The 23061-nt window shown below is 41.1% G+C and overlaps 1 protein-coding gene across 5 annotated transcripts in view; it reads right to left on the reverse strand.

The window, feature by feature from the left end:
- The window catches only part of PIGN (phosphatidylinositol glycan anchor biosynthesis class N), a 108873-nt gene that overhangs the window by 60100 nt on the left and 25712 nt on the right, over window positions 1–23061 (reverse strand). For all 5 annotated transcript variants that reach the window (XR_815157.4, NM_001192606.1, XM_010818847.4 and 2 more), the window contains 5 exons: window positions 21507–21566; window positions 20245–20337; window positions 19511–19566; window positions 7393–7471; window positions 2399–2581 (listed from right to left, as the gene is read on the reverse strand). Coding sequence is in view for 4 of the 5 variants with exons in the window: in NM_001192606.1 (NP_001179535.1) it covers window positions 2399–2581; window positions 7393–7471; window positions 19511–19566; window positions 20245–20337; window positions 21507–21566 (471 nt within the window). In the remaining variant the exon portion in view is untranslated. The remainder of the gene's footprint in view (window positions 1–2398; window positions 2582–7392; window positions 7472–19510; window positions 19567–20244; window positions 20338–21506; window positions 21567–23061) is intronic.

A 23061-nucleotide genomic window follows, 5' to 3' on the forward strand; every position in this document is an offset into this window, starting at 1 on the left:
ACAGTTCTTAAGTCACACCGTCTATGCCACGCTCTGTACGAGGTGCTGACCAAGAAGGAATTTAATCCACACAGAGATGGAATCACGGGGCTTGGTTTAAGAGGTTAACCTTTTGAGATTTACCCAAGTAACAAGGGAACAGGAAAGCATGCAGATAAATAAGGATATTTACTTCTAAAGCAAAAGACGTCTGAACTAGCAAGCAGAGAACGGATGCAAGTTAAATGCAGAGTTCAACTTGGAGGAGCTGTGGCAAATTACCTTTAAAGAGAATGTTCACTGCAGACCTGTCTGTAATGGTGATACGTCAGAAACAACCTGTATAGTCTGAGGGACACTGTCAGGCAGAAGTGACATCAACTTTGGTGGTGGTTGTTCAGTCGCTCGGTCGTGTCCCCGTGTACGACCCCATGGACTGCAGCACACCAGGTTCCCTGTCCTTCACCATCTCCGGAGTTTGCTCAAACTCGTGTCAAACTCCCAGAGTTTGCTCAGACTGAGTCGGTGATGCCATCCAACCATCTCATCCTCTGTCACCCCCTTCTCCTCCGGCTTTCAATTTTTCCCAGCATAGCTGGAGTCAGACCAAAAGTTAATTTCAGCGCTTCTGTTCTATTTGCCGTCAGTCTGGCTAAACCATTTGACTCACTTTCACTCTCTTCACTGGCTAAACCACTTAGCTTGTCTCACGTCTGCTCCCACGTCTGGAGAGGAGGGCAGCGTTTGCTGCGAGCTCCTCTCTCCCTCCCTCCCAGCCGTCGACCAGCCCCCTTCTCGGTGACGTGCGGTCCCTCCAGGGAGCTGGGGTACCGCACACTGCTGAAGCCTCCATGCTCCCCAACCGCAGGCACCAGGCTCTGCAGCTGCAGCTCCCTTACCCCCAACTGCTCTCCATGGCCCCCTTTCGTCAATGCTTCCAATTTCTGGCAATGTACTCTTCCTCCCAAACTGCTTAGATGCTGTCACCTCACTAGATGATAAACTCTCACTGAAGAAGAACCAGAATGTTTTCGCAAACAGAACCAAAGGGTTCAAAATACTTTTAATGAACTCAACTGCAGTGGTCAGTTTGGGGCGATTTTTTAAATACTGTTTATTTTATGTTGGAGAAAAGACAACTAACAATGCTGTGATGGTTTCAAGTGGACAGCAAAGGCACTTGGCATTACTACCCAGCACTCAAACCTCACTTCCTCCCCATCTTAGCCGAATGGCCTTGTGCAAGTTACTTAAACAACTCCAGTCTCCTCTTTTGTACAGCCTGCTTCCAGCACTGTTACAAGCTTAAAGGGGCAAAATAAACTTCAAATAGCCAGCTGAATGCCTAGATACATCCTTCACTAAAACATCTTTGTTTTTGTCTCTTTTCCTGTCATGTAAGAAATTATTTTTATTCTAGCCCATTTCACAATCATTCAAATAATGAAAATTACTTGGGTTAAATAATTTAAGATGCATTAAAGCACTATAAAAATGCAATAAACACTACTGTTCTTCCTTCCATTATAGAAAAATAAAATATAAAGTTGAAAAAACTTACTGTTGGAAATGTGTACAGACTATTACTATCAATAATACACCATCCGGATATATTACTTTTTAGAAGATTTGGACAAGGTAATCATCATTAGAGAATGAAGTAAAGAAAATGGAAGTGGCATATTATCCCTGGTAAATGACAGTAATAAATTTTAAAGAGTAAAGTATTTTAATATAGTAAACCATATATGTACTGTTATATTTTCTCAGTTGTATAAAGTATTACTAAAGAACAGGGGTTTTTTGGTTTTTTTGTTTGGTGTTGAAAGTACAATAAATGAGGGACTAGTTGTTAAAATGAGAATTAGAGGAAGTTCTGGAAATTCATGTTTAAGAATTTTAGAAAGATGAAAACGGGAAGGACAGTTCCAAAAATATATCCATATTGTTTTAAAAGGAACATTTTGAACAAGTGATTTTATTTCTTTCCAGCTCCTAAACTTAATATCAGATGAAGTTAAATATATCGCTCTGAAATTGTTTTCTGATTACCTATACTGTAGAAAGATATGGAATACTTATAACACGCTAAATAAATATACAAATAAACAGAAAGTCCACACAGTTAATGCCATAGGTGAATGTAAACTACACAGCTACCTTTATAGCTCTCTTCTGTTACAGGACTTATTATTGATACGCTCTTTTCCCCAGTAAAGAAATAGAGATTTCTGAGAAAAAAAGACCCACCGCGACAAAAGCGAGAAAAAAAGACCCACCTCGACAAAAGCGGAGGAGAGCGCCGGCCTGGAACAACGTGTACCCTAAGCGAGCGCTCTACAGCTGGTCAGATTCCATTTCCTTCCTCAGGCCTTTGGCCTGGCAGTGTCGCCTGAATCTTCAGTTCTTCTGAACCTACCTTGGCCTCTGTGCTAACGCCTCTCATCAGGTTGCAGTGAGACTTGATGATCAACAGAGACGCGTAAGAGGTCCATCCCACGAAACCAAGGACGACGTTGAAAGCCAGGAAGAACCTGTCATAGGTGTGGTAGTAGGCCAGGCCTCTCAGGGCGAGGTGGATCAGCTGCCGACAGAGCGAGACCTGGAGGGAGCGGGGGCACAGCGGCCACGCGGAAAGGAGAACCAGGCGTCAGGGGGAGGGAAAGTACTCCAGTTAACGTAACTGCAGACGGCACAGCAAAAACAGATTCTGGTTGTTCAAGGGTCTTCTTGCAAGGGATAAATAAGAAAAAAATCCTGAATAAAATAAAATTTAAAATCCTGGTAAGAAAGGATATTTTAAGCGCAAACTATTGATGAGATGTGTAGTGACTTTACATGATTCATTTTGTGAATTCATTCTCTTCAGAGGACACATGAAGGAAATGGCTCTTTAACTCACAGACTTAGCGGGTGAACATGTGGTTGCTGGGGAGGCGGGAGGGGACAATCAGGGAGTCTGGGATGGACACGTACACACTGCTGTATTTAAAATGCATAACCACCAAGGGCCTACGACGTAGCACGGGGAACTCCGCCCACTTACGCGGCAGCCTGGCTGAGAAGGCAGTCTGGGGGAGAATGGGTACATGTATGTGTATGGCTGAGGCCCTTCACTGCTCACCTGAAACTATCCCACCAGTGTTCCTTGGCTACACCCTAATACAAAGTAAAAATATTCTTTAAAAAATGGCTCTATATGTCCCTAACAGAAAGGCCCATATTTATATTTTTTTACTTTATTATTATTAGATTACCCAAATCAGTTATAAAGTGAAAGTCACTCAGTTGTGTCCAACTCTTTGTGACCCCATGGACTATACAGTCCATGGAATTCTCCAGGCCAGAATACTGGAGTGGGCAGCCTTTCCCTTTACCAGGGGATCTTCCCAATCCAATCAGTTACAAAACATTATTAAAATAGCTTAATATTTAAGAGGAGAGTAATTTGCCATTGAAAAACTATAATAAAAATAAGCATTAGAAATGCCATTGTACTACTTAGGCAATTTTAGAAATGAAAATAGAATTCTCTTTTACCTTAAACTTTTTTTTTTTTTTTTGGATAAGAACAATAATAGCACTGCCATCAACTTTTATTAAGCACCAGGTTGTGTGCCAGTTGTTTTTAGTGTAATATTTTCATTTTTGTCTAAGTCTCAAATTAAGCAAAACATGAGAGCATTTTACTGCCATACAACAGATGAAGATAATTCATTGGGTTTGGTTAATTTGTTCAAAGTCGTGTCATTAATGATTAGTGGAGAAGGAATCTGAATGAAGGATGCATGGGTTTCCTTGGGTTTCTTCTCATGCTTCTATTTACATTTGATTATATTCAGCATTATCCATAATAAATACTTTTTTTTTTATTTGATAAATTTAACGCCTTTTATTGCCATACCTCATTTTACTGTGCTTTGCTTTAGTGAACTTTATAGATACATGTTTTTTTTTTTTTTTTCCCTTGTTAATTTTCTGTTTAGTTGATCTATCCATAGGTGTGAGTGGGGTATTAAAGTCTCCCACTATTATTGTGTTATTGTTAATTTCTCCTTTCATACTTGTTAGGATTTGTCTTACATACTGCGGTGCTCCCATGTTGGGTGGATATATATTTATAATTGTTATATCTTCTTCTTGGATTGATCCTTTGATCATTATGTAGTGACCTTCTTTGTCTCTTTTCACAACCTTTGTTTTAAAGTCTAATTTATCTGATACAAGTATTGAGACTCCTGCTTTCTTTTGGTCCCAATTTGCATGGAAAATCTTTTTCCATCCCTTCACTTTCAGTCTGTATGTGACCCCTGTTTTGAGGTGGGTCTCTTGTAGAGAACATATGTAGGGGTCTTGTTTTTGTATCCATTCAGCCAGTCTTTGTCTTTTGATTGGGGCATTCAACCCATTTATGTTTAAGGTAATTACTAATAAGTATGATCGCGTTGCCATTTACTTTATTGTTTTGGGTTCGAGTTTATACACCATTTTTGTGTTTCCTGTCTAGAGAATATCCTTTAGTATTTGTTGGAGAGCTGGTTTGGTGGTGCAGAATTCTCTCAGCTTTTGCTTGTCTGAAAAGCTTTTGATTTCTCCTTCATACTTGAATGAGATCCTTGCTGGGTACAATAATCTGGGCTGTAGATTATTTTCTTTCATCATTTTAAGTATGTCTTGCCATTCCCTCCTGGCTTGAAGAGTTTCTATTGAAAGATCAGCTGTTATCCTTATGGGAATTCCCTTGTGTGTTATTTGTTGTTTTTCCCTTGCTGCTTTTAATATTTTTCTTTGTGTTTGATCTTTGTTAATTTGATTAATATGTGTCTTGGGGTGTTTCTCCTTGGGTTTATCCTGTTTGGGACTCTCTGGGTTTCTTGGACTTGGGTGATTATTTCCTTTCCCATTTTAGGGAAGTTTTCAACTATTATCTCCTCAAGTATTTTCTCATGGTCTTTCTTTTTGTCTTCTTCTTCTGGAACCCCTATGATTCGAATGTTGTAGCGTTTAATATTGTCCTGGAGGTCTCTGAGATTGTCCTCATTTCTTTTAATTCGTTTTTCTTTTATCCTCTCTGATTCATTTATGTCTACCATTCTATCTTCTAATTCACTAATCCTATCTTCTGCCTCTGTTATTCTACTATTTGTTGCCTCCAGAGTGTTTTTAATTTCATTTATTGCATTATTCATTATATATTGACTCTTTTTTATTTCTTCTAGGTCCTTGTTAAACCTTTCTTGCATCTTCTCAATCCTTGTCTCCAGGCTATTTATCTGTGATTCCATTTTAATTTCAAGATTTTGGATCAATTTCACTATCATTATTTGGAATTCTTTATCAGGTAGATTCCCTATCTCTTCCTCTTTTGTTTGGTTTGGTGGGCATTTATCCTGTTCCTTTATCTGCTGGGTATTCCTCTGTCTCTTCATCTTGTTTAAATTGCTGAGTTTGGGAGTCCTTTCTGTATTCTGGCAGTTTGTGGAGTTCTCTTTATTGTGGCATTTCCTCGCTGTGTGTAGGTATGTAGAGGTGGCTTGTCAAGATTTCCTGGTTAGGGAAGCTTGTGTCGGTGTTCTGGTGGGTGGAGCTGTATTTCTTCTCTTTGTTCAGTCGCGCTATGGGGAGGGAGGGAGGGATGCTGCAAACAAATGACACTGGCGTGCGCTCGCAGTGCCTCAGCCACACTGGGTCTGCCCCCGCTCACGGCACGTGTAGCCTCCCTGCCCACACTGCTCAGGCTCTAGGTTGTTCCGCCGGGAACAATCCGAGGCTGGCCCTGGGTTGCATGCACCTCCCAGGTCCAAGCCGCTCAGGTTCAGGCACTCAGGTAGTCCTCAGAGGCGCAGACTCAGTTGGGGCTGCATTTTGTGCTCTTCCCAGGTCCGAGCAGCTCAGGTGATGAGGTGTTTGGCGAGCGCCAATGCTGCGACTTACCGCCTCCCCGCCACTTGGTTATCTGGGTGTAAAACCGGCGCACCTTCTCAGGCAGATGTTGACCGTCCAGACCCCCAATAAGTTTTAGTTAGCAAAGAAGCCAGTTTTATAGATAATGTCTCTCTGGGGCTGCGATTGCCCCCTTCCGGCTCTGGCTGCCTGTCACCGGAGGGGGAAGGTTTGCAGCCGGCTACCTCTGTTTAGTCCTTTGTTCCGTGCGCGGGCTGGTGGTGTCTTAGGTTAGGGCTGGCTTTTCGCATGGTAGATATCCCACAGTCTGGTTTGCTAGCCCAAATTATTTCGCTCAGATAGTGCTCAGGGTATTCAGGCCAGATTCTTACTCTAAGCGATGCAGCCCGCGCCGCGCCTCCCTGCCCAGCCCCCGCTTGCTAATGGCGGATGCAGGCGTCTGCGCTGCTTCTCCGCTGGAGGAGTTACCGTAGGGCTCGCAATCTGCGAGTTTTAATTGTTTATTTATTTTTTCTCCCTGTTATGTTGTCCTCTGTGCTTCCAAAGCTCGGCACAGATTCGGCAGTGAGAAGGTTTCCTGGTGTTTGGAAACTTCTCTCTTTTTAAGACTCCCTTCCCGGGACGGAACTCCGTCCCTCCCTCTTTTGTCTCTTTTATTGTCTTTAATATTTTTTCCTACCTCCTTTCGAGGAGTTGGGTTGCTTTTCTGGGTGCCTGATGTCCTCTGCCGGCATTCAGAAGTTGTTTTGTGGAATTTACTCGACGTTTAAATGCTCTTTTGATGAATTTGTGGGGGAGAAAGTGTTTTCCCCGTCCTACTCCTCCGCCATCTTGGCGCCTTCCTACTTTAAACTTTTATGACCATTTAACAAAGAGGAAAATTTATGAAAAAGACAATGGGGTAGGAATTGGGAAAAGTCAAAGCTTCAGAATAAACTATTAAATTTATAATAGTGTGAAAGTGAAAGAAAGTGAAAGTGAAGTCGCTCAGTTGTGTCCAACTCTTTTCGACCCCATGGACTGTAGCCCACCAGGCTCCTCCATCCATGGGATTCTCCAGGCAAGAGTACTGCAGTGGGTTGCCATTTCCTTTTCCAGAGGATCTTCCCAACCCAGGGATCGAACGCAGGTCTCCCGCATGGCAGGCAGATGCTTTGACCTCAGCTACCAGGGAAACCACATGATAGTGTGAAGCCAGCTCTAAATGTACGAGTATGTCACGTTCTAAAATACCACGCATAAGCAGGATGACAGAGGCTTGGGACATACTTTCTCATTACAGAAAACAGCAATTGTTCATTAACAACATTAACCTAAAAAAGTTCACCTACAACATTGTCTGAAATTAGAGAAGTCTATCCATGGGGCCAAAGCAGCTGCTTCTGAAATTCAGCCCTTCCATGCAGGGTCAGGACAGCTCCCTGGCTGGCTCACTCTGCTCTCACCATATCTGCCCCTCTCCATACCTGAACGGTCAGCTGTTTATACACACAAGGCCTGCATACTTACTGCTTCATCATACTTTTTCTGTTTTATGTAGTATCTTGCTTTTCTTAAAATGTTGGCCTGTTTAGTATCAGATAGCGACCTATAAAAGAGAAAAAAAAAAGGCTTAGGTTTAAAATGTTTTCTCATTTCAATTATATTTTTGCTTTTTTTTTGCTTGATTGAAAATAAAAGAATAGAATAGTGAAAATTGAGAAAGAGGGAAAGAAACAAACTCTGAGCCAAACTGCATCTTTGTTGGTTATCTGAACTCTCCCGAGAAATAGTTCATAGTTAAATTTCGTTTTCTGGACTCAAAGTTGCAACTGCCAAACTCCACTTAAAAGAGTCACACAACACGTCACTGGAAGAAATGGAATGCTCTGGCTAACAAAGAAAAGTATGATTAGATCAATAGAATCAGTGAAACAGCAAACGAGTGATGTGCGTTACAACACTCAGCCCTCTCACACTCGTGGTAGATGTAACAGACAGGGCGGATTCATTACCCTATCTTGTGTCCCTGGGGGTTTCCCTGTGGCTCAGCTGGGAAAGAACCCACCTGTACTGCAGGAGACCCTGGCTAGATTCCTGGGTCGGGAAGACCTGCTGGAGAAGGGATGGGCTACCCACTCCAGAATTCTTGGGCTTCCCTTGTGGCTCAGCTGGTAAAGAATCTGCCTGCAATGTGGGAGGCTTGGGTTCAGTTGTCCCTGAGCCAGACAGGGCCCGACAGTTTTCATTATCAAAGAGAGCTGGGCAGAGCTTAACCAGCAAGTAGTCAGTCAAAAATCTGAATCGATTTGCAATTTTGGTACTCTACCATATACTTTTTTGGTTTCCCTATCTTTCATTTCTCTTTCTACCGTTTCCCTACCCTGTTTTACCACAGTAAAAACCTTAAAGACACAGGAACAACACTCCTAATACTGCATAAGTAATTTTTAAATAAGTATAAACACAAAATTGAACACAAACTGCTTAACTAGAATCTACATTCCTAAAGTGCATACCTTTACATTATAAAAGTGTAAAAATGTTGAAGAATGTACTAGGTCAGATCATATGACGCTGATGTTTCTGTACGTCAAAAACTACTAAAAATTTTTTGACAATTTCATATAGCTCAACATATAATCACTTGTCTTTTTTCTACTTGGTTTCAGTAGCTTCTAAAGAGGTAAGATGGTGACTTGCAGGAAAGTCCTCTTTACGCATTGTTATTAATTTGGGTGGGTCACAGACATCTTTCAGGATCTGAAACTCACTCCAGAGTTTTCAAAATAAACATGATTCAAAATCTTACATAAGATTTTAAGAAAATTCAAGAACCATAGAAACTCATCTGTGAGCTCCCTCGAGTTCTGTACAGACCCCTGACTAAGAAGAATCCGTGCCCACTTCGAGGAATCTCAGATCCTCCAACTCATGGGAACCCACACACTCTGTCAGGGCTTCCCTGTAGCTCATATGGTAATGAATCTACCTGCCATGCAGGAGACCTGGATTCGATCCCTGGGTCAGGAAGATCCTCTGGAGAAGGGGATGGCAACCCACTCCAGTAACCTTGCCTGGAGAACCCATGGACAGAGCAGCCTGGGGGCTGCAGTCCGTGGGTAGCAAAGAGTCAGACATGACCAAACGACTAACACTACTGTTAAACACTTCGCCAGACTGGAGGTGGCAACCCACTCCAGTAACCTTGCCTGGAGAACCCATGGACAGAGCAGCCTGGGGGCTGCAGTCCGTGGGTAGCAAAGAGTCAGACATGACCGAATGACTAACACTACTGTTAAACACTTCACCAGACTGGAGGAAGATCCCGGGACTCACTGGGATTTGGAGGAAAAGGTACCAGGAAGCAGGAATTCATGAAGAAAAATAAGTTACTTCAAAATGTTGCCATGACCCAGTTCTCTGTCTTTCAGACACCTTACAGTTTGGAATATCTTCTTAGAAGTCTCAGAAATGGAATTACTGGGCCAAAGGGCACAGGCACTCATTGAAGGCTACATCTAAGATGTAATTCCAAAGTTCTAAAGAAACCTCCTAAGATGATCTCCCTTCTCCTTGTTCTAATCCACTCCACATCCTAAAATCTTCTAATGAACTTGAAATTGAGATGGGCATCTTATTGTCTACTTCATCAGTTCTAAACTTCCTGGACTACTGATGACCATCTCCTTCTATTCTATTTAATTTCCTGTTATCCCAAATATAAACTCTCAGCTTTATAAAATGGTTAAGCTTTTCAATCATCACCTATCTCGCATTCACGTCTGAGTTATTATTCATAAGGATCCTCTTGTCTCTGCTTTCCAAAATCAAATCTGCATCATGGTTTATGACCCACTCCAAATCTCACCTCACGGCATTAGCACTTTAGTGTGGTCTAATCACCAATTCATTTCTCTCCAACTAAATTTTAACCTCCATGCAGGCCGTTAATTATTTTCATTAATATCAATAATGTTTAGGAAAGTGCAAAGCACATCAATCAATATATCTTAATTGATTAAAGTGCCATCAAAATATCGCAGACCTAAAACAGGAAGAGAACAGAGGCGTGCTCGCTGCTCTTCTGAAAGCACCTAACACTTTCTAAAAAGAGGGGAAAAGCTTGTCCAGAAATTAATTCCTGGACATCAGAATGTTCATTAAAATGTTCTAAACAAACCTCACTGGAGCATTATGACATTAAAGACTCTTATTCCCCATGTAAGTTGTTTTTTAGTTTTCTGTTAAGTTGAGAAGGGTACAAAATAAGTCTTAGTATCACGTATTTTAAATATAAAGAAACTTTATGAAAAATGGAAAGTCCAGAATTAAGGTACGATATTTTAACATCATGGAAAAAAAGACAAAACAAATAACAACAATAAGCTAAGTGGGGGGTTGGCAAGGAAGTAGTCAAAGGAGCAGCACATATAAATTAAAGTGAAGAAGGGGTCTGTGTGCTCCATACAGGTGAATCTTGAAAATCAAACTGAACAGAAAAAGGAGAACTGTAAAAAAAAAAAAAAAAAGAACAGATTTTAAAAATGGGGATTCAATGATATTACACCATTTTATTTCTTAAGAGAAAGAAGATCTAAAGAAATATGGTAAAATGTTGACGTTTCTAAAACCTGGATTGTAGGCACAAAGATTTTTATTATAGTCTTTATTCTTCTCAGTGTGAAGAGTTTCATAATTAAAATCGAAAAGATGTTAGCAAAAGGGATATATACACAGACGTACGTGTGCACTCAAGATGCACCTACAGACACGAGAGACTGCAGCCTTGCCCACAGGAGCAAAGGCTGTGAAGGGCGGAGCACAGGCACGGGGACGTCCCGTGGTCATCTGTGTGGTTTTTTATTGTGGAGATGCATTACTTTCTCATTCATATTTGATGAGCCAGATTTTTTAAATAAAATAATTAACATTAAAATTTAACCACAGCTTGATGGAAAGACTCAGGCATGCCAATGCTCCCACCAGTAACAATCTGAAAGCCTGACCAAACAAAAGAGGGTGGGACTAACGGAGAGAGCAGCATGGAGACGCATGTATCACCGTGTGGAAGTTAGACAGCCAGTGGGAATTCGCTGTCTGACGCACGGAGCTCAAATCCGGGGCTCTGTGGCAACCTAGAGGGGTGGGATGGGGTGGCATGCAGGAGGAGGGTTCCAGAGGAGGGACATACATGCGGCTGACTCCTGCTGAGGCATGGCAGAGACAACACAGTGTTGTAACTAGCCTCCGATTACCTTCTTTAAATAAAATTTTTAAAAATAAATAAATTTAAAGATACTGGAGAGCTAGCAGACCATCAAGAATTGAAGAGCTGGGAGCCTAGGGAGAAGAAAACCACACAGAAGGAAACCAACATTCTACAAACTGTGACCCTTTGAACATCCCGATACCAGGAAAAACACTGAGAGCCTGGGCAGACAGCCGCTGCTGAGACCCAGAGAGTCCAGCAAAGCCCCCGGCAATGTGACCAGACTGCAGAGACAAAAATGCGGCAGCCCATGCAGCCAGGACTTGGGGACCCAAAAGAGAATGAAACAAATAAAGACTAAAGAGAATAAAATAAATTAAAAGACAAGAGAATAAAAATATACGACGTTCATTCTGGATTTTTAAAAAAGACACGAAAAGAAAGCTATCTGGAATTACTTTACCTACTTTAATACAGATTTTGAAGTGAAGTCTGAAGATGAATGAGAGGAGTTTTATAAGAAGAATTTATACGTGGAAAACTCAGATAAAAAAACAGAGGCCAAGTCCTGGTAAGAGGGGAGATGAACTTTAACATCAAGTTTTAAAAGAATCTATTATCAACATGTTAAGCTTAGCTAAAAAGTAAAAGAATATAAATATTAGTTGTGCATGTTTCTTTGCTGTGCTTGCTATTGTTCCATTCTTCTCATGTAGTTGTTTGAATGCTGTAGAAGAAACTAAATCACGTTTCAGGATTAACACGAATTTCATCATCAGTTTTTCAGGGTAAACTAGTATTTGGAGAGTGAAATCGCTGTAAAAGGCTACCCTTTGAAGTATTACATCTTATCCACTCACATTTTTATTACAAAGATATTTCACTTGCTTTAGAAATCTACCTAATGATATTTAGAACATTCTTTTTTAGAATATCTATTTAAAGGACATTATCAAGAAGACAAAGACAGAAAAAGCGGGATAAAAAATTATTTCTAGAATAATCAGCATTCCTTTAGACTGACCAATGATGTAGAAGCTTATATTATATTTCATGTCACAATAAAGTAAATATTTTCCTATGTAGGTATATGATGTATAAAAGTTACTCTTTTAATGATTATTTTGAGTTTAAGGTAGAAAATTACACTTACAGTAAATAGTAAGAAAGACAGATGAAGTGGTAGAAAGATTCACATTAAAACCAATATTTAAATTTGCTCTAAGGTAGAAATGAGAAGTTTTTTTAAAGCTAAAGCAACTGAAGTATTACTAAGTATCAGAGGAACATGAGGAGAAGGCGATGGCACCCCACTCCAGTACTCTTGCCTGAAAATCCCATGGACGCAGGAGCCTGGTGGGCTGCAGTCCATGGGGTCGCAAAGAGTCGGACACGACTGAGCGACTTCACTTTCACTTTTCATTTTCCTGCATTGGAGAAGGAAATGGCAACCCACTCCAGTGTTCTTGCCTGGAGAATCCCAGGGACGGGGGAGCCTGGTGGGCTGCGGTCTATGGGGTCGCACAGAGTCAGACATGACTGAAGCGACTTAGCAGCGGCAGCAGCAGCAGCAGCAGAGGAACAACGGAAACAGAAACGACTGAAGCCTTAATATTAAAATACCCTGAGGTGAACAACTATCCCTTATAATCCTTATAATTTTTTTTTTTCAACTAAACTGAGGCACTTCTGAGAGCAGCATGAAAATGAATAAAGGAAATAGCATCTAAGTGAAGGAAGCCCCGATCACTGGCCGCTGCTCGCCGAGCCGGGCAGGAGGAAAGGTGTCCTCCCGGCCCAGCAAGAGCGCGCCGCCGCCCCGCCGCCAAGGAGGAGCCGCGCAGCCCTGCCCGAGCCCTCCCTTCCGTTGGGCACGCCCCTCCTCCGCTCTACAGGTGCGCCTACGCTTCACCATTGTCTGCTTGTCCCAAGTTGCAATTCTCTGCTATTCCAAGATAAACTCCTTTTGCTGGTTTAAAAAAAAAAAAAAAAGGTCTAAGGGAGGACCTTTAATCTGTATCAGACTGAAAGAAATGTAAAAATATATATATATATCTTTTATTATTTTAGTGGAAAAACATATTGAAATATTTTGTTAACATTTATTTCCGCTCCCTGAATTTATATGGTGATTTTTAAGTAAAATATATTAACAAAATGTTTTGGCTTCAAATGGCAAGATATTAATATACTATCCCAGGTGGATAACCCACCTGCCAATGCAGGAGACTTAAAGACACCTGGGTTCAGTTCCTGGGTTGGGAAGATCCCCCAGGAGGAGGGCATGGCAGCCGCCTCCAGCATCCCTTGGACAGAGGGGCCGGGTGGGCTGCAGCCCAGGGGGTCGCAAAGACTGAAGCGGCAAAAGCACACAGCACAATATAATGTCTCCTTCCCGTCTCCATTTTTTCCTATGTTATCTCTTAAGAGACCTTTCTTATTTCATGGAATTTTTTTTAATTTTTTTTTTTTTTACTCTGGCCTCTATAGTACACAATTTTCAAATAGGCTATGTTATTCCTCCAAGTCACCTTCGCAGGCAAACTACTTTTTCTAGTCATGCAGCCCCACCTGCTGGTCACTTCTAGGCATAGCTTTAGGGTCCATTAGACCCAATTTTAGTTTTGAGGGGTTTTTTTGAGCAGTTCTATCTGTCATGAGCATTTCATGATTTTTATTCTTCCTTGGAGGTCTTTAAAATATATAAGAAAATAAAATTTACTTACTTTTAAATAACAGAATAAAATGCTGCTTAGTCGCTTCAGTCGTGTCCAACTCTGTGCAACCCTATGGACTGCAGCCCTCCAGGCTCCTCTGTCCATGGGATTCTCCAGATGAGAAGACTGGAGTAGGTTGCTATGCCCTCCTCCAGGGGATCTTCCCCGCCCAGGGATCGAACCCGGGTCTCCTGCACTGCAGGCAGAGTCTTTACCACTGAGCCACCAGGGAACATGTGGATCCACTGGCCCCTTTAACAAGTTTAAGATGTAAGATTCTAGCAATCTTGTTTTTCTGAATCTTGATGATACATTTACTATTTCATCACCCTAAGAACTATGACATTATTCATCAATTACTCATGCTAAAAAAGACTAAATAAGACAACGGAAGAATGGTAAAGAGACATTAATAAACCAAAATCTAGTGATGCTGGTGAAATTGATCACCTGAGCAAAATCTCAAGACTGAATTTTCAGTTCTCAATACCTCAGAGATAAATTTTCTCACACGTACCAATGAGTGAACAATATATTTATAAGAAGAAAAAAAGAAATACAGTACTTATTCAAGAAGGAAGGATTTCATTGAACAATTACTTGTAACAAGAACCTGAGTGAGTGAGTGATAGTCGCTCAGTCTGTCTGACTCTTTGCGACCCCATGGACTATAGCCTGTCAGGCTCCTCCGTCCATGGAATTCTCCAGGCAAGAATACTGGAGTGGGTTGCTATTTCCTTCTCCTGGGGATCTTCCCAACCCAGGGACTGAACCCGGGTCTCCCACATTGCCAGCAGTCACCAGGGAAGCTCTGTTGTACAAAAAGAATGTGTAACCTCAGTATACTTTCATCTTTTATAATGTTTATGTGCCAATAATTATATTGTAGTTTCAAAGCAGACAATGTTGACATTAGGTGAATATATAAAGGTGACTGAAAGAGATGTGTAGAAATGAAAAAAAACTCATTGGAATAGAGAAAATTAAAGAACCCATTGTACTCAAATGATAAATGATGATAACTGTTTTTCCTGGTATACCGAGCATCTGTAATACGAAAAACAGGATACTACTCATAATATTTAGAAATAAATATCTAGGAATAAAATAATGAGAAATGTATATTGGGTGAAGAATGATAAAATTTTACTTAGGGATATAACAGAAAATATAAATAAATAATATTCAATACTGTAAAAAATGTCAATTCTCTCCAACTGCTTCCTAAGTATATTAAAATAACTAAAGAATTTTATATACAACTGAACATGATTCTAAAATTTATATGAAAGAAGAAACTTCTTTTTTATCTGTGCCCATAGACTGCATGACTTTATGATTCATGCCAATGATTAAAGTATCTATCTTTTAAATCACTTTAATATTCACCATTTTTATTACTTATCTATTTTGCTGCATTGCACAGCTTGCATACTTTTAGTTCCCCGCCAGGGATGGAGCCTGGCCCACATCAGGGAAGCACCAGGCCCCAACCACTGTGCCACCAGGGGATTTTCTATTTTTTATTTCTTTTTAAATTATATTTTATAAAAGCTATATATATTAATATATTTGGGCTTCCCAGGTGGCATTAGTGGTAAAGAAGCCACAGTCAATGCAGAAGACATAAGAGACACGGGTTCAGTCCCTGGGTTGGGAAGATCCTTTGGAGAAGGAAATGGCTACCCACTCCAGTATTCTTGCCTGGAGAATCCTATGGACAGAGGAGCCTGGCAGGCTACAGTCCATAGGGTAGCAAAGAGTTGAACACGACTAAAGAAAATTCTGAAAGACATGGAAACACCAGACTACCTGAGCTGCTTCCTGAGAGAAATCTGTATGCAGGTCAAAAAGCAACAGTTAGAACTGGACATGGAACATCAGACTGGTTACAAATCCGGAAAGGAGTACGTCAAGGCTATATATGGGTCATGCTGCTTATTTAACTTATATGCAGAGTACATCATGAGAAATGCCAGGCTTGATGAAGCACAAGCTGGAATCAAGATTGCCAGGAGAAATATCAATAACCTCAGATATGCAGATGACACCACCCTTATGGCAGAAAGGGAAGAACTAAGGACCTTCTTGATGAAAGTGAAAGAGGAAAGTGAAAACGTTGGCTTAAAACTCAACGTACCGAAAACTAAGATCATGGCATCTGGTCCCATCACTTCATGGCAAATAGATGGGGAAACAATGGAAACAGTGACAGACTTTATTTTTTGGGGGCTCCAAAATCACTGCAGATAGTAACTGCAGTCATGAAATTAAATTACACTTGCTCCTTGGAAGAAAAGCTATGACAAATCTAGATAGCATATTAAAAAGCAGACATCACTTTGCCAACCAACATCCATATAGTCAAGGCTATGGTTTTTCCAGTAGTCATGTATGGATGTGAGAATTGGACTACAAAGAAAACTGAGCACCGAAGAATTGATGCTTTTGAACTGTGGTGTTGGAGAAGACTCTTGAGAGTCCCTTGGACTGCAAGGAGATCCAACCAGTCCATCCTAAAGGAGATCAGTCCTGAATATTCATTGGAAGGACTGATGCTGAAGCTGAAACTCCAATATTTTGGCCACCTAATGCAAAGAACTGACTCATTTGAAAAGACCCTGATGCTGGGAAAGATTGAAGGCAGGAGGAGAAGGGGATGATGGAGGATGAGATGGTTAGATGGCATCACCGACTCGATGGACATGAGTTTGATTAAGCTCCGGGAGTTGGTGATGGACAGGGAGGCGTCGTGGTGTGCTGCAGTCCACGGGGTCGCAAAGAGTCAGACACGACTGAGAGACTGAACTGAAAGTGCCTTACACACACACACACACACACACACACACACACACACACACATACACAAATATAATTTTTAATAATAATAAATAGTACAGAGGGGCATAATGACAACCAATAAATCTCTGCCCCATCATTCTCAACTCTCAGCTTCCCAATACAGAAATGAACCCCTCCCTATGTCTGCTCTGACCAAGTCGTCTCCCTCAGTTGTTCCAAATCACGTCACATCTTCGGTTGTCGCACACTGTAAACAAATGTTTCCTTTTCCTAAAGTTTCCACTGCAAGAGGGATGAAGAAATGATGACTTCTAGTGTTTCCTCTAGCTCCTCATCAATCCATATATTACTGAAAATCCATTTCACTTCATTTGAGGTCTACTTGCTGTTCTAATTTGGAAGACTGGCCTCCCCTTTCCTCATTCCTGTACAATTTATCATTCCATGAGGTTTTAGACACATTTCCCATTTTTAAACAATGCACGCTATACTCCTCCTTTTGTAAAGTTTGAGCCACTTTTTGTCTTATGGATAAAACAGCTTCTCAGATACTTCTGAGGATTTCAAGACTTTAATGTTTTTCATCCTTTGCTATTCCTTCAACTATCTATTTCCTCGTAAGTTAATTTTTTATTTTATCTTGGGCTTTTTTGGTCATGCTGCAGGCTTTTGACACGTGGTGCTTTTCAGCCAGAAAAGTTTGCAGGCAGGATGGGTGAGCCAATGGATGAGAATCAGCCCTTCTGTCAGGTCCCCAGCTGACACAAAGCTAGCAGCGGCTGCCAGGCAGGTGCTGAGCTTCAGAGCAGGGCAAGGTCACGGTCAGCTCCTGGGCCGAGGGGAAGAAATCAGGCAACGTGCACTTGAACCTCCTGCAGAAGAGCATCTCCCTGGTAAGTCTTTGTAAGGTTGCTGACCTAAGGTAGCTGTTATTTTCAACATCCTGTGTATTTTCTTCATACCAAGAATTGATAAAATATTTATTTAGTTATTTATTTAGTTAGGTCTGACTATACTACTGTGTTATTAATAAACAGATGCATATGATATCTATATGATATACTATAGGGAACATTCCAATTGGTGGATTAGAATTCTAACTCTAATTGATAAAGACTTGGCTTATAGTGTTTATAAGCATATGTGATGACCTTACAGCTAGGAACACTCTCCAAATGATAATTCTACCTTTGACATATATAATTAGTATAATATTTCACTAACATTATTATATATATCATTATATAATTAATTTTGACTTGTGAAATCCTAATTTCGCTTTGTTTTTGCTCCCCTACACACACACACACGCATGCACAGAAGCAAGCTGCCATGCTGACTGGTAATTATGTGATTCCGAGGGTAAATGCTTCTAGTTCGCGACTGTTACACCAGTGCTGTGTTGTTGCCGTCGTTCAGTCACTAAGTCGTGTCTGACTCTTTACAGCCCCGTGAACTATATACGCCAGGCTTCTCTGTCCTTCACTATCTCCCTGAGTTTGTTCAAATTCATGTTCATTGAGTCAGTGATGCCATCCAACCATCTCATTCGTATCGTCCTCTTCCCCTCCTGACCTGATCTTTCCGAGCATCAGGGTCTTTTCCAATGAGTCAGCTCTTCGCATCATGTGGCCAAAGTATTGGAGTTTCAGTTTTAGCATCAGTCCTTCCAATGAATATTCAGGGTTGATTTCCTTTAGGATTGACCACTAGTGCTATATGGAGAAGGAAATGGCAACCTACTCCAGTGGTTTTGCCTGAAGAATCCCATGGACAGAAGAGCCTGGCGGGTTCAAGTCCATGGGTTGCAGAGTCAGATACAACTGAAGCGACTCAGCACTCACTAGTGCTATAGAAGATGGGTTCCCAGGTGGTGCTAGTGGAAAAGAACCTGCCTGCCAATGCAGGAGATGCGGGAGATGTGGGTTCGATCCCTGGCTTGGGAAGATCCCCTGGAGGAGGGCACGGCAGCCCCCTGCAGTATTCCTGCCTGGAGAATCCCATGGACAGAGGAGCCTGGTGGGCCACAGTCCATGGGGTCGCAAAGAGTTGGATACACCTGAAGCAACTTAGCACGCTGTGTAAGTTGTCAAAAACGACTCCAGTGAAGTCACGCAATCACATCCCTACTACCCATATTTGAAACAAATTTTATTTATTTTGGTCAAGAGAAAAATCCTTCCTAATTCAATGGGAATCCTTGCTAACTGCACACGATGCCCCAGGAGGCGCCCACCAGAGTGGATCAGCCAGGTTTTGTCTCAAATAACCCCGTTCCCAGTTCAAGGAAAGCACATCTTTCTGGGATGGGACAATCTGCTCCCCACCAAAACCTGCTCTTCTCTTTGCCCAAGCAGTTGTCAGTGTTTCCCAGAAGTAGACCATTGGCCTTTTCACTTCATACGTTCACCCTAGGCCTCCTACACGTGCAGTGGTTTCCACCACCATCTTTATGCTGATGGCTCCGATATCCTCCTAACCAACTCTCATCTCTATCTTGTGATCCAAATCCCTATTTCTAACTAATTCATGTATCTTCAAATGCAAGTTGAGCTCAGTAGCCTCCAGCCTCACCTCTCACGCCAGCTCTCCTTTCTTTCTGTAAGCCAGAATGGCATGAGCATCTCCCTCCTCGGCCAGGCTAAGAGCCGCACCCCTCCCCAGTCAAGCCGTGCTGAGTTTATCTCCTTCATGCTTCCTGTCTTTCTACACCCCTGTATCCCCTCTACGAGCCACTCAAAGGTATACAGCACCTGGTTCATTACTTGCAAAACGACAGAAGAGGCTTTCATTTGGTATATGACACTCATGTACACAAAAGAGACAAATTTTCTAAGAACCTAATCTATTGTGTCAAGCATTCAAACTCAATGGAAAATTCTTTCCTACAAGTTAATAAAAAACATAAGAGACTTACTTAAATGGTGTAAACAAAAACGATAAAGTAGCTTCTTTTTTCTGAGTCATTTTTACCTGGGAACCAAGCGTGAAAATATTTTATATTAGATAAGAGAAAAAAATGAACTAATTTCATTTCGAAATACAAATATCCATTAAAATGGTTCTTCAGCGATAGAAATAAATGGAATTTTGTGTTAGTATCCTACTTCATAAATATTTAAAGAAAATGTTAATGCTATATAGTACCATTACAACATGCTGAGGATGAAGTATATCAAGCCTGCAAAATGTCATATAATTAAGCTATACTTTTTAACTCTTAGGAAACAAAATAAGCCATGCTGCATTAACAGTATTATGAATAACAGCAAGTTTCAGTAAAATGGTCATTTCTTTAAGTTGTTAATGCAAATAATAATATATGCAGAACGACATGAAATGCTGCAATCTCTAAAACTACTTCTACAAGGCAGATTCCATTGACAGAGACTTGGTTTGTAGTCTTTATAAGCATATGTGATATCTACCAATTCGGGACGCTCCTCAGAGCTAATTCTACACCCTCAAACTGATTCATGAAAAGTGCATCTCAGAAATGTGAAACTTCAGGACACTAGTCAAATACAAACAATTTAAAAGATAATAAATAATGAAAATCATTTCTTAAAATGCAAAATCAAATATTTTCACAAGATGTATTCAGTTTTAAAATTGGAATCATGTCCATATTTGTGTGTGCTCTTGTTTTACCTTGAACTGCTCAAGAATCTGTACTGCATTTGTAAACATGCTCTCTGCTTTGAAGAGATCAGAGGTATTAAGCATATCCACAGGAATGATTCCCTGTAAATAATAAACACTGGTTTAATATTAGCCCTAACAAAGCTCAGGTTATTCTTATAAAACAAAACAGACTTACAAGGGAAGCAATAGAGATAAGACATATGGACAAATAAATTCTTAGAATAATTAAAAAATATTTTTTTAAATCGTAACTGAAAAATGTTCTATTACTTTTCTCACAAAATACATATAATAAAATAAATAAAGCAAAAGAGATGAATTAAGTCCAATAAAACCTAAAATTTATCAAAAGATTGCTATATGGCAGGCAGTGCACTAAATGCTCTGCACACACGAAACGCTACTGTGGCGGGCCACAGCCAGCACACTAAAAAAAAGACGTAAGAAAACAGGAGTGTGCTCTCAGGGCTTAGCTGCTACATCTGTCCAACTCTTGTGACCCCACAGACTGTAGCCCACCAGGCTCCTCTGTCTATGAGATTTTCCAGGCAATACTGAAGTGGTTTGCCATTTCCTTCTCCAGGGGATCTTCTTGACCCAGGGATCGAACCCGGGTTCTCCTGCACTGAAGGCAGGTTTCTTACCGACTGAGTGACCAGGGAAGCTCCACACTGTTACACTGTATGTAAAAGTGAGGCTGTTTTCTGCAACTCTGGTTTCAGTTACAGACACACACACACCTTTATGACTACAGGGATCAAATGACAGAGCTCTGAGGCAGATGATATTAGTTTTTTAAACTTTGAGCTGAAGGGCTAAAAAGAATGGCTGATGGGAATGGATTCTGTTTGTCTTTTAGGTTTTCAGCATCCAGCTCCCATCTTAAAAACATTTCCATTGGAAGCTGAGATATTAGATGGAGCATAGTGGGTCTAACGAGGTCCCCTGCCTTCCCATACTGAAGGGTAGACAAGTAATCCAGGCTGGACCACTCAAATGCTAACAAACACTGGAATTTGAAGCTTTAGGGTCAAGGAACAGACGGTGCAACAGGCACGATGCGGGTCGGTGACCCTGCAGACTGGCTCTGCCAAGGAACTGCAGTGACTTTCTTTGTCCTGAGTCTCTGGAACACTGATCTAGCAAACCAGCAATATCTTTGTAATAAATTTTCTTTAAATGGATTCAGAAGCACATAAAAAGTAAATTTTACTGTATGATAATTTTTCTTTTATTCTGAGAGTTGATAAGAAAATTGTACTCTTTACCACTGAATTAAGAGGGAAGGGAACTCCAATAAGAGCTGCCATCAACGGTGCAACATCAGCCTGCAAACAGAAGAAGTTAAATCTAAGACAGCGACAGATCAACAAGGACATTAAGTAATTTAATTTGTATAACTGTATTTTGAAAGATAACCATGATATCCATTTTAATCCATTATCATCAAATACTTATTCCATGCACAGTAGATATTGATCTCTAAAAAAATGTCATTTGCTAGAGGTACATGAACGTATGAAAACCTAAATTTGAAATCACTAGGAGCCCCCAAAGTAAAACATATAAAACAGAAAAGTCACTTATTCTACAAGTTAAAAGCCTGACCACCTAATGTAACACTTTTTGGGTATTATGACAAGGATGCGTACTAGACAGAAAATAAACAGCAAAAGTAGACTTCAACTAGATATATATATACACACATATTATATATTAATTAAAGAAAGAATACAGCAGAAGGAGGTTGGCTGGCCAGTCAGTGACGTCTAGAAAAAGGCATCAAGCAGGATAAGAGGCTCTTTAGACACAAGTCCTCGAGCACGGCTTTGGAGGCCTGGAGAACCCCAGGGACGGGGGAGCCTGGCGGGCTGCCGTCTATGGGGTCGCACAGAGTCAGACATGACTGAAGAGACTTAGCAACAGCAGCGGCAGCTCCAGGTCCAAGTGTCCAGAAGAGCGGTCCACGCATCCAGTCTCCATGGCCTCACCTCCCCATCCGTCCTTGGGCTGCTCTAACTTGTTTTCACTCTTTATCATCCTGTAGACTGCACTCACTACAGAACTAATAACCTCCATTTTCTACATCTAATTGATTGCTTTTGTATTAGTCCCAATAATGTTTCAGGCAATCAAGTGCTTGGCTGTCAGAACGCCCAATTTCAAACACTTTGCTTGTGATCTCTGAGACCTTGGGCAGGTTATTTCAACTCTCCAATGCTTCAGTTTTCCTTGTCAGTTAAAAAATAAATAAAAGTTTCTCCCTTACAGAATTATGGCATGATCCAATGAGACAATTTATAAAGTACTAGTGTGTAATAATCCCACACTAACCAGCAGCTGCAGACGCTGCTGTGATTATAATGATCCGACCACTCGGCACTGTGCAGACCACCCCCTCTGGGTCTCTGTAACCCGGCAATTAGAGTCTCCAGTCTCCTACTTTCTCAGTTCAGTTCATTCAGTCACTCAGTCGTGTCTGACTCTTTGCGACCCCATGGACTGCAACACGCCAGGCTCCCTGTCCATCACCAACTCCCAGAGTCCACCCAACCTCACATCCTTTGAGTCGATGATGCCATCCAACCATCTCATCCTCTGTTGTCCCCTTCTCCTCCTGCCCTCAATCTTTCCCAGCATCAGGGTCTTTTCCAATGACTCAGCTCTTCACTTCAGGTGGCCAAAGTACTGGAGTTTCAGCTTCAGCATCAGTCCTTCCAATGAACATTCAGAGCTGACTTCTCAAGCCCTCATTTAAAGTTGGAGTTTCGTCCCAGGCTCTCAGTCTGTCTCACTTTCACCATCTACGTCCTCTTTACCAAG

The sequence above is a fragment of the Bos taurus genome, chromosome 24 (assembly GCF_002263795.3).
Source record: "Bos taurus isolate L1 Dominette 01449 registration number 42190680 breed Hereford chromosome 24, ARS-UCD2.0, whole genome shotgun sequence".
Classification (NCBI taxonomy): Eukaryota; Metazoa; Chordata; class Mammalia; order Artiodactyla; family Bovidae; genus Bos; species Bos taurus.